This window comes from Camelus dromedarius, chromosome 10, assembly GCF_036321535.1.
Source record: "Camelus dromedarius isolate mCamDro1 chromosome 10, mCamDro1.pat, whole genome shotgun sequence".
In the NCBI taxonomy this organism is placed as follows: Eukaryota; Metazoa; Chordata; class Mammalia; order Artiodactyla; family Camelidae; genus Camelus; species Camelus dromedarius.
The window spans coordinates 62,956,829-62,969,205 of record NC_087445.1 but is presented as its reverse complement, the minus strand read 5'-3'; the positions used below and the strand labels follow the sequence as shown (position 1 = coordinate 62,969,205).

Sequence of the window (12,377 nt, the reverse complement as noted above, 5' to 3'; positions counted from 1 at the left end):
AGGGACAAGTAGCTCTCTGGGTCCTCTTTTATAAGGGCAGGAATCCCATTCATCAGGGATCCACCCCCATGACCTGATTACCTCCCAAAGGCCCCACCTTCAAATACCATCACATTGGGGATTAGATTCCAACTGATGAATTTGAGGGGAACACAAACAATCAGCCTATAGCAAGAAAGTTAAAAACAATTCCTGCAGAGTACCTAACACATGGTATGCAGTCAATATAAAGGGCAGTTACTGTTATTAAATGGGAGTCCATCTGGGACATTCAGCCAGCACTGGTATTTTCAATGATTCAACCTTCATTTTTTAGCATTTCATTTAGAGGGAAGAAACTAAATATCCCTAGCATATTTTTGCATAGTTTTTAAGAACATGGAGTTAGGCTGTTCAAAGTCCAGCTTACTAGCTCTGTGAACTCATAAGAACTCTGTACTTCTGTTCCCTCTCTTAAAAAAAAAAAATTGTAGTAAGAGTTCTTACCTTACGGAGTTGTGAGTGTGAAATGAGATATGTGCAAGGCCTTTAGAATGATGTCTAGCACAGTGTGAACAATCAATAGATAGTGGCTTTAAGAATGACACGTGCTATTCTGACACTAGCTGTCTAGGCAGGAAAGGGCGAGATGGGTGGGGCAGCAGAGATGAGTGATGCAATGACCCAGGGCCTCACAGGAGGGAGACTGCAGTACCACAGCTGAATGCCTTGTCCCCCCTCCATTTCCATTCATTCATCCATTCACTGAATAAGCACTTATTAAGTCCCCAGTGTGTGCTTCAGCCACTGTGTTGGGGCTGGATGCATAGCAGTGAGTAAGACAGACATGGTACTTATCCTGTAGTGCTCCTGGTCCAGTGAGAGAGACAGCGAGTGAGCAGCACCAGTAGTCCAGCACGAAAATGCTAGGGTAGGGGGAGGATGGGTGCTGTGGAAACCCAGGGAAGGGATGTTGAACTGTCAAATGAAGGGAAAGGTGTCAGCAAGGTGTTGGAAAAACCCACAAAACTGGAGTGGGGTAGGCAGAATAATGGCCTCCAAGATGTCCGTGTTTAATCCCTGGAATAAATTATCTCGCATGGAAAAGGGAGATCAAGGTGCAGGTTGAAGTGAGGTTGCTAATAGTTGATCTTGACATAAAGAGCTGATGCTGGATTATCCAAGCAGGCCCATGAAATCCCAGGGGTCCTTAAAGTGGAAGAGGGAGGAAGAGAGGAGGTCAGAGCGATGTGATTCCAGAAGGACTGGACTTGCCTTGGCTAGCTTTGAAGATGGAGCCTAGGAATGTGGGCAGCCTCAAAAAGCTGGAAAATGCAAGGAAAGAAAGTCTTGTTTAGAGCCTCCAGGAAGTGTGCAACCCTGTTGATGCCTTGATTGTAGTCCAGAAACCCGTGTCAGCCATCTGACTCGCAGAACTGTTAAAAGGTAACGAGTTTATGTTGTGTTAAGCCACTAAGGTTGCAGTGATTTGTTATGGCAGCAACAGAACACTCATACATGGAGCTAATGATATTTTTGAGTTAGGACCATCATTTTAGAAAATCATTCTGGCCACAGGATGGTAAATGAGTTGGAGAGGCGAGGCTGGGTGCAGAGAATGTGGTTAACAGGCTATTGTGATAGGCCCTGGGAGAGGGCAGGATGGCTTAAGCCAGGACTGACAGCTGTTATGTGCTGCGTCTGTACCAGAGGGGTGTCAGCCAAATAGATCCCTGCATCCAAGACCTGCAGAGCCTGGGATGGGGACAGACACACAGTGAACAGCCCCCTCCACCCCGCCGGCAGCACTGCCTGACTTACCCCACAACTCTCCCTCCACCCGCCACCACGTGCAATTAGGATCGAGACCTGCAGGTTCCACCTCCAGAGTCTCTCTCTAACCTGTCCCTCTCCCCTATATTCTGCCACACAACTACTCCCCCATGTCTTGGCTGTGTTGCTGCAAAACCTCATACCTGGTCTCCCTCCCCTTGAGCCTTGTTCCTTTCCCAGCCCACCCTCTACCCGGCATCCACACCATCTTTCTAAAGCTCCAGTCAGGTGGCACCACTCTCTTGTTTAAAACCCTGTAATGGTTTCCTTACCATCACGTAGAAGACTCAGAAAATGTGATTCCTTCCTGCCCCTCACTAGCCCATCTTTGCTTTTTACTCAGAGCTTCTACACTTGGAGCTTAGCTTTTTCCAATATCCAGAATGTGCCATATTAGTATTTCTCTCTCTCTCTCTCTCTCTCTCTCTCTCTCTCTCACACACACACACACACACACACACACCTTTGAACTATTGCACGTGCTATTACTTCTACCTGGGTCCCGCCTTAACCCTAACTGATCTCCCTTCCTTGCTCTCTCCCTGGATAGCCCCTCCCATTGGTCAAGACTCACCTCTTCCAGGGAGCCTTCCAGGCCTCTCCAGTCTGTGTTAAGTGCCTCTTCTCTTTACTCCCTGGGTCTCTGAACCTCCTCTGTGAATCTTAAACTATCACACTAACCTATAACCATCTCTTTAAACAGTAAAAGGTTCAAACATCTTTCCACTGCAACTCAGTCATGCAAAACACTGGTCTTCTTAATTTTCTACAGCTGACATAATCTTTCCCTCAAGTTTTCATTCCACTGATAGCAAAAAAAAGTAGTTCAACTTGCCAATTAAGGATACAGAACATATTCTTCAAGGTAAATATTTAGTCCATTCAAAGTTGAACCCTTCACCAACCAGCCCTGTCTTTGCCTTACCAGGAAGTCTTCCCCGACCTCCAGTTGGCCTCAGGGTGCAGGCAGTGCTGATGGGAGAAGGACGTTGGTACAAATGTGATCTGTTGGATGCTTTCTGGCATTTACTATGTGATTTCCTGTTTGAGCTTGGATCCCAGCCTTGCCTGGCATCCATTGTGATGCGGGTGGTCTTGGGCGTTCTTTTGAGAGGGGCTGAGTGTCAGAATCCAGAGTCCTGAGGCCTCTACTCTCTGAAGAACCCTTGTTCCAATCCCAGGCCTCGTCCCCATCCCTGCCTCTGTGGGAGCAGGGGGGTTATGCCAGGAAGTCCCATCAGCTTTAATTCCTCCACACTGTGGGTGCAGGACTTGGGGGGCTGACTCCTGCTGGCCTCCTGCTCACCCGCTGCTGCCCTCTCATGGGGCCTCCTGTTGGCTTGTCGGATGCAGGGGATCACATATCCCCCAGGCTACAGCCTGTTCTGGGGTAGGGGGACAAACCCTGTTGCTCCTGCTCAAACTCCCTTAGACTTGCCCCAAACCCTTGTTGATATTTCAGCATTTTTTGACACTGCCCTTGAAGCTGGGGTGAGTAGGGAGGAGAGTTGGCTTCCAAAAAGGCCAGAAAGAGGTTCAGTGACTCTCAAGCCCGAACCCCTAGCCTCCAGGCTTTCTTTCCTCAGCAATTCCTCCCCACACTAGTGGCAGAAAAAAGGGCTTTCTCTAACCTCTTCCTGTCTGGTGGGCACTTCCTGGAGGTCAGAGCCTGCACCGACCGTACATGGAAATAAGACATCTGGGTTGGCCAGGCCTGCCTTTGATACATAAGGGAACCTTCACGCCCAGCACAGGCTGGCTTTCAAAACCATTGTCTGGCTCAAGACACTACAAAGTCAGCTTTGAGATCTAGCCCCAAGCTGAGTGATGGCACCCTTTCTTTTCTAGAAGGTGTCTGCTCTTCTACCTAAGGGGCGCATGCCTTTGATTTAGCAGGCAGGGCACCACGGACCAATATGATCTGTGGGGAATGAAAAATGCTTCATTGTAACATTTTCCAAACCATTATTCACCTGGCACACATTTGCACATGTATGTGGGAATCATGTGTATGCAAGTCTCCTGGGCTGTGAGCGTCTTGAGGGTGGGGAATGTTTGTTTTCCCAATGCCTGGCATATAATCTTGAAACTTTGTTGAATGAATGAATGAATGACTGAATCTGAAGTGCTTGAGTGGAGAACTTATACCAAGACCACTATTTAAGAAGCAGACCACATGAGAACTAAGTTTCTAACTGTTCCCCCAGAAGGGCAGAGGTGGAGGATGGGCATGGACAAGCGGGAACATGCATTTAATCACGGGGAGACCCTATGACTTGAGAATGGCTGCAAAATCTAGGCCAGCGTCTCTCAATCAGGCATTCAGAGAAATAAATAGTTTGCATCCATCCCTCCTCCCAGTTCCAGAGGTAAGGAGTGGCTTCCCCAAACCACCCAGCCAGGCAGTGACAGAGCCAAGATGAGGACAGTCCCCCAACTCCTTGATCACAGAGGAAACCACATCTCAGCCAAGGTTGCCTCTCTTGGCAGAAAGACTCAGATGAGCTGGAGGCGAAGGAGGGGTCATGGTTTAAACCAGGGGCGATGTCCTTGTCGGTACTGGGAGTTCGATGGCACTCTTTCTGGAGGCTTTGGGCCGCTTAGGGAGAAACAGGGAGCGTGGACCCCTCCCTGCGAACTCAACATCATGCCTTCCCTCCACTGAGAAAAGGCTGCAGATACTGCTGGCTCTGGGATGATTTACTTCCGCGAAATACCTCAATTTAAATGCTAATTTCCCCAGAACTGAGGGGTGATCAGCTCTTACATGCTGGTGACTATGTATTAATGTATCCAAAAACGCTCACACATATTCTTAAATGGAGGCGGGCAGGAGGGAAAACCCTGGGAAGGGTGGGGGAGGATGGCTCAGTGGCCCAGCTTCCCTTGCTGGTGAGTCCTGTTAGTATGGCTGATGAGAGGGAAGCCACCCAAGGTGCATGCTCTGTGGAAGTGCTCTATGGGTTCCTGTCACTGGGAGGTCATAAGCAGGTGGCATGGAGGGCGAGGAGGCCCACCTCCACCTCTGCGCACAATTCAGTAGAAGTTAGGGAGCGCTTATGCTTATGCTTGTGAGTGGCACTGTGCTGGGCTCTCGGATCTCCAAGAGATCCGGAATCTGCTGTAAGATTCAGGAAAAAGGACTAGCATTAAAGAGAACTCTACATGAATCCTCCTTCTCACTCCTTGACGTTGAACTCCTGACTCCCGTTTTACAGATGGAGTCAGCAAGGCTCATAAAATGTAGGTCTCCAAGGTCACACAAAAATTTGGACCCATGTCTCTATGACTTCTGAGCCTGTGCCTTTTCCACCACTGGTTCCCACATTGGCTGCTGGAATCTACCCTCAGACAAGATGCATGAAAGAAAAGTGACAAGAAAGATTTATTCCAAGTGGGGAAAGTTGGAATGGATTCTTAGAAGAGATGGTTTTTTTAACTGGTCCTCCTGTTTCCTGCTAGCAGTCCTCACCCCGCCCCATCCCCTGCACCTCCTCCCCAAGCCGAATGCACACATGTACTCACGTGTTTAGCAAGAGTGGGAGGTCTGACTGGCCTCTGCTTAGGGGGATCACCTTTTCCCATCTGGTCCCCACTCCATGGGAGCCAGGGTGTCTGCAAACTTAGGAAGTTAGAGGAAGAAAGTAGGGTTTTGAAGCTTCTTGCAGAAAAGCTGGCATCTTAGACTAAAATCCCCAACATCCCTTAGATCCTGAGGCATCCTGGGACCCTGTAACCAAATATCAGAAAGGACTCCACGAAGGTTGTGCACACATTACTTTTGTCTGGGTTTCCTTCCTTTGCTGCCTCAAAAGATGTTCATTGAGCACCTACTTTGCATGCGGTTTGCACTGTGTGAGGTCCTGGGGAGGGGGACAGTCACAACCCTGGCCCCCATGGAATGCAGAGTCTAGTGAGAGAGGTAGGTATCCCACAAGGTCCCTTTGAGCACGTCTGGGTTAGGAACTCTGAAGCTCTTCATGGAAGAATAGGGCAGGATGCTATGAGAGGGTGCAACAGGGGAACGGACTCTGAGAAGGTTTCTCAAGGGCAGAGAAATTACATGTGGTCTGAGTGACAAGTAGGAGTTGGCCTGGTTCAGGGCAGTGGTGGGCAAGAGCTTTCCAGAGAGAAGGCACATCCCAAGTGGACCTTTTGTGGGAAGTGAGTGTGCCCCAGGAGAGGAACTTACAGCCAGTCAGTGGGGCTGAACAGTGGGCAGGGGGCAGTGGTTCCCAAAACAAGGCAGAAAGAATAGGCAGGGGCTGGACGGTGAAGACCTCGTAGACCTTCAGTCTGTGCTTCGTGCTCCTCCAGGTACCTCCTCTGACTCTCCACTGCTGTACCCCTGGTGTGCAGATCCGCCCCTGGAGCGCGGGAGACCCCAGTGCATGTTTGTGGAATGAAAGAGACCTCTCCCAGAGTGCTCCTGAGTCCCCGGGGCCCAGGATCTGCTATTTAAAAAATCTGATGAATTGTTTCTATATAGTGTCAGTTGAGACTGAACTCTTTTCATAGATATTTGGGGGGAGATGTTTGTCTCAAGAAACACAGCCCTTTTTCTGTTTGAGACACGACATCCACTTGTGCAGACACACACAGACATGTGCATACAGCTCCATCCACGGGCACAAAAGCACATCCCTCTGGTGGTTAACAACAGAGCTGCCTGGTCTCAGGTTATCTGCGTGATCAAGAGCGTGGGCTGTGGAATGATCCACTGAACGCGTGTTTACTGGGAACCAGGTGCTAAACTAGGAGCCCCACTGTACTTCCCAACTGTGGACTTCAGTTGAACAAGCTCCTTAACCTCTCTGAGTATCCATTTCTTCATCTACAATATGGGAGTAATAATAGTAGTTAGAGAATTCTCATGTGGTTAAAATCACACACACACACACATCTTGGCACAGTACCTAGAACATAGCTGATGATTAACAAATATGATCAATAAGCAAATATTACTTACTCTTCTTCCTGTCTTCCTATTATTAGGATTAGTTAGTTGCCTGGTAGTACACACACACACACACACACACACACACACACACACATGAATGTACACCCACACAAACTCCAATACTCTGAATTTGATTTCGGGTCAACTGAGTTTAAGCCAGCACTGTGCCATCCTCCTTGTCACCTTCCCTGAGTGGGTGGATTCTGAAGCTGCTGTCTGGGTTCTGTCTGAGGTCCTCAGCCCAGAGGAACTTTCCCAGCACAGCCGTTCCCGTTGGTGTTTTGCCTCTGGGGAGAGCTGATTGATGCGAAGGCCCTGGGCGCCCTCTGCTGGCAGAGGCCATGCAGGACTTGTCGTGTCGCCCAGGCAGCCGTGAAGGGACCCAGTCCTGAGGGACCGTCCTTGGTCCTTGGTCTTTGCCATTGCTGTCTCGTCATTCCTTGCTTCTCCCCTACTTCGCTCCCTCCTCACTGTCCGTACTAGCCTATGAGCCTCTACCCTTCCATTGTCTCCCTCCTTCTCATGCACTTCCTCAAGACCCTCTCTGCTTCCCGGAAGTTTAAGGAGAAAACCATCTTTTGAGAGAAGGGAAGTCATGAGCCAGGCACTCTACCATCCTGAAGTCACCCACTGTGCTGCCACTCATTGTCCCTTTGAGGTGAGGTTTGCCACACAGTCAAGCCCAGCTTGAACAAGGCAGAGGGATTAGAGGAGAGGGACGTGGGGGTGGACAGAGTGGCACTGTCTCCTCCCCTGCGATTATAAAATTACTGCCAGAGAAGATGTGAAATGTGACCCTGGGTGGTAAAGTGAAAAATGATAAGCTTGCCTTCAGTGCACCCCAGTGCACTCGGCGTGTAGTCCAGGGAAGTCACTTCACGTCTGAGAGCTATTTCCCCATCAGCTGGTTGGGGAGTGTAATCATGTCCATCTCATGGCACTGGAGTCGGGGTTGGTGAGGCCACCTGGAGAGCAGAGCACCTGGTGTGCAGTCAGGTCATAATGAGTAACAGCCCACTTCCCTCTGCCTGTCTGGGCTCAGTGCACTCGAGCCTGCTACGGCTCTTCCAGCTTTGACAGCCTGTGTTACGTCACAAGCAGCATTTTCAGTGCCCTGCATCTGTGCAGTGATGAGGAGTGTGAGCTCTGGGGCCAGACCACCTGAGATGTCCCACTTCCCAACTGTGGTCTTGAGTAGTTACTTAATGGCTTTGTGCTTCAGCTTTTCCACCTCCAATCCGAGGTTCCTAACAGTGCCTAATTCGTATGGTTAGGTGAGAACTAGTGTAAAGGACTTGGAATAGTGCCTCGTGTGTAGTAGATGCTCAACAAACAGCTACTGCCATCATCGTTGTTAGTGTCATTTCACTACAGCAGCCTGAATGGCTCTTAAGATCCCCATTTTACAGATGAGAATGTTGAGGTTTGAGTGGTTTGCTCCAGGTTACACAACTAGGATGCTGTGTGGGCAAAAGAGGTGCCCAGTCTTCAGAGTCATCTCACTCTTGCCCTCTCCTATCCATGGAACAGGTGTGTGGGTCTCATGGGGGAGGGACCCTTGGCCAGAAGCCTCCAGCCTGCTCGGGTCCCTGATAGCTGGTCCCACTGGGTATTCTGCATAGCTGATGCCTTGTCTCCCCCACATGGCTGAGAAGATCTAGAGGACAAGGGGAGAATCCAGTCTATCCCTGGATCCCTCTTACCCAGCCCAGGGCTCCACCCCGAGAGTGTGTGCTCAGCGCACGTTGGTTCAATACCCAGGGCATGGGGACACTCTCCACCTCATTATGTATCTAAGGGAAGGTCTGTATCACCAGAGGCCACCTCATGAGGGGGACAGGAGGAAACTTAGTTCCTTAGGCTCTGACAAGTTTACATGCTACCTGGGGGCACTTCCATGGCTGTTCCACATGTTCAAGTTTACAGACAAATTCAAAGCCAGCCTCCAACACCTAGGCAGCACCCATGAGCACAGGCACACTTGTAGGCATAAGCAAGTACAGTGCCACAGACAGACGAGGGCACACCTATGACACACAAAACAGCATGCTTAAATGTACACGTGTGGACCTAGAAACTCGCCATCGTGCACATGCATGCCGGGAAGACAGTCCCGGCCCCAGCCGCTCACCTTACCAGGTGTGCGGTCAGATAGATCTGGGTTCCAACCCCAACTCTGCCACCTCTTACCCCTGCACCTCATTTTTTTTCTTATCTGTACAATGAAGATAATGATAGCTCTTTTTTTAGTTGGTATGAAGATTAAATGATAAAAAGGGATGTAAAGTGCTTAGCCAGATCTTAGCAAATTATAAGGATTCAATACATAAATGGTCAGAGATGATGATGATGACGACGACGACGACGACGACGACGGAGATGCTGGTGATGTGGAAGATGGAGATAATATGTCCTCCTCCGGACTCTGACCTGCTCAGGGGATCAGACACGGAGAAGGTGTTCACTAAATGAGTGAATTGGTGGTGAGCTTCGCAGTTGCCTGGGGGTGGAATGTGTGGGGACGTGGAGCACAGACAGGAGGGTGACCCAGGCCGCACATCACCTGCATAGCCGCATAGCCGCATAGCCGAGATCCAGCTTCAAACGTGTTGCTTTGGCATCACAGATTTTTGTTTGCCAATTTCTGATTTTCATTTCAAGGTTGCCCATTCAAAACAGATTGATAAACATCCCTCTCCCTCTGTTCTCCTCCTCCTGCTCCTCTTCCCCCTCCTTGTCCTCTCCAGATTGTGGGGAGTGTCTCTAACTCTGAGGATTTCTGAATAGCAAGGGACCTCAAAAGTCAGATTTGAGTACAGAAGTGCCCTGGATACTGTCCATGCCAAGTGGCTGTCAAGCTTCCTACTTGCATACTCCCAGCTACAGCAAGCTCACCACCTCTCAGTGGCAGGCTGTTCAATTTTTAGGCAGGTCTATTGTCTAGAAGATTGAAGCCTGCCTCCCTGTGATACAATATCACCCTTCCCCTCCCCTTAAGACTACCTTTGTTCAGGGTTCAGTGCCCAGAGGGTACCCCAGAGTCTGTCTTCTGTTTCCTGGGCTGGCCCTGCAGGGAAGGGACAGAGGCACCTGCAGAAGTTAGGGCAAGAAAGAGTACTAGCCTAGGAGTGGGGAGACCTGGTTTTGAGTCTAAGCCATTGTTTGTGAGCAATTCGCTCCCCTTCTCAGGGCCTCAGTGTCCCCATGTGTAAAAGGAGTGGTTTGATGCAAAAGATCTCTTAGGATCCTCCATTTAGCACACAAACACCTATTCTTTCCAGACTTCCCTTCTCCATTTTAACTTCACCCCGTCTTTCTTCAAGCACTCCATGCTGTCCTCAGATCTCTCACATCCTGGCTCACATCGTCACTGCTTATGTAAGGGGACATTTAGCAACCATATTTACAGTTTATAGAACCTCAGACTGTGTCTTAAGCAATTGGCAGCTTTATCCCACGAAGTGTTTATAACTACCCTGAGATCTCACTTTTATAGACAAGGAAACTAAAGTTCTGAGTGGACTGGGAGCCTACTCGAGGTTGTGTAGCTAGTAAGTGGACAGCCTTGATTCAAGCCCCTGCTGCCAGAGTCTAGAGTCTGTTGTTAGCACCATGTTCTCAAAGATGGGACTGAGGGAGCCAGAGGCATCGCAACAAGGCCGCCCACCCACTCGTGAGCCTCTCTTCTGCCTGCGAACCTCCTGCCCTCCTGCCCTGCCGCCCCCGCAGCCTCCGCGTCCTCCTCGATCTGGCAGTGTCTCTGCTCCTCTCCACAGGGAGAACAACTTCATCAAGGACTTCCCTCAGCTGGCCGACGGGCTGTTGGTGATCCCGCTGCCGGTGGAGGAGCAGTGCAGGGGGGTCCTCTCCGAGCCCCTCCCGGACCTCCAGCGGCTCACTGGTAAGGCACATGCGCTGGGCCCCTCCCCGGCCTCCCTGCCGACGTGCCTGGTCTCCAGGACACATCAGCCCTCAGCACGTCCGCTGGGCCTCCACATTTGAGGGGGATGGGGTGTGAAAGGGACCTGCCCTTCCCTGGGCCCCTGCTGGCTGTGCAGAACTGGGGTCTTCCCTGAGCTCTGAGCTGAGGCCAGGTTTACTCTCTTAGCAAATGCAGTGTTAATAACTGTAGTCACTGGTTAGATCCCAAAACATGTTTATCCCACATAACCAAACCTCTGTACCCTTTGACCAGCATCTCCTCATTTTCCCCATCCACCCACCATCCTACTCTCTGCTTTTAAGAGTTCAACTGTTTTTAGATTCCACCTATAAGTGAGGTCATGCAGTTCATTTTTAACTCATCTTAAAATAAACCAAGTGGACCCCACCACCCCAACCAGGAACCTCTCTCACTTGAAAGCACTTCAGTTACACAGCTTGTTCATGAGCATGGGCACTGAGCCATCCTGTGGGGTGGGTGTTATTTTTTTCTCATTTTATAGATGAGGAGTCTAGACTCAGAGAGGTAAAGGGACCAGCTGAAGGTCACACAGCAAATCTACAAGGACTAGAACCAGCTGCCGTGGCTCCGGGTCTCCTGCCCTTTTCACTCCACTCTGTGGCTCCCTGCGTCCCCGCTCCCCCCCAGCCTGTCTCTCCTTTACTGAAAAGCTCTCTTCTGCAGGCTCTCCTGAGGCTCATGTTTTCATCCCACTGCAGGGTGCCCTCTGCTTTTCTTCATTTTCTCTTTTTTTGGGAGACTTTCCCAAGATTCAAGGGCCCTGGCTCTGCCTTTGTGATACAGTACCTTGTGGTTCTGCATTAGTGGTACACACTGTTAGGATTTTTTTTTCAATTCAGGTATCTTTGGAGGTGTCCTAATAAAGGAACTGTCACATTTTAAGAGTTAATTTCTTCTTAATTACCAGAAAAAATAACCTCCCTCATCCCAGGGTTTCATTTTACCCCTAATCCTTGGGTGGGGGTCTAGGATGGAGTCAGGTAAGATGGGGGTCAGGGATTGAGGAAGGACCAGGGATGAGCTTGCGGTCAGGAATGGGATGCGAGTGAGTGAGTGAGTCAATAGATAGGTATTTACTGAGAGCCTACTCTGTGCCAGGCTCCGTTTTGACTCTGCAGGAGTAGGCGTAATATAGACCATGGCCTTGACCTCAAGAAGATGACATTTCACGGAAGGGGCTTATATTCCTGGCTGGAACCCAGGAAGGACCAGGGATGGGGGAAAGTGAGGATAGAGTGATGATCACTTACGGGGGAAGCCTAGAGATGAGAGACAGAGATGGTTTTGTGAATTTCTTAATAATCAAAAGAGATAGTTTTTTTTTTCCTTTTCCTTTTGGACACAATGCCACCAAGTGAATGAGCTGCATCAACAGCCTGCAGCAAAGCGCTCTGCCTCCCTGTCTTGGGTATGGCCCCGGTCACCGACACCCCCCGCAAGACTGCTCGGAACTAGGACAAGCACTAATAGATGGGGCAGAGGCTGCCTGGGTGCTGGTGTCTGGTCTTCCTGTGCAGACTGTTTTCTCTGCCCTGACTCAAAACACAGCCCCCTCCCTCTCTTCCACCCGCTCTCCTCCTCTCCCTAGTGTCCGCAGAGGAAAGACAGGACAGGCAGAGCAGATAAACAGAGAGGACATAT

At 50.0% G+C, this 12,377-nt stretch overlaps 1 protein-coding gene across 7 annotated transcripts in view; it reads left to right on the top strand.

Annotated features, from left to right (window-relative positions):
- Window positions 1–12,377, top strand: part of ASTN2 (astrotactin 2) — an 849,846-nt gene that overhangs the window by 565,327 nt on the left and 272,142 nt on the right. For all 7 annotated transcript variants that reach the window (XR_010382793.1, XR_010382792.1, XR_010382791.1 and 4 more), the window contains one exon: window positions 10,549–10,673. Coding sequence is in view for 4 of the 7 variants with exons in the window: in XM_064490458.1 (XP_064346528.1) it covers window positions 10,549–10,673 (125 nt within the window). In the remaining 3 variants the exon portion in view is untranslated. The remainder of the gene's footprint in view (window positions 1–10,548; window positions 10,674–12,377) is intronic.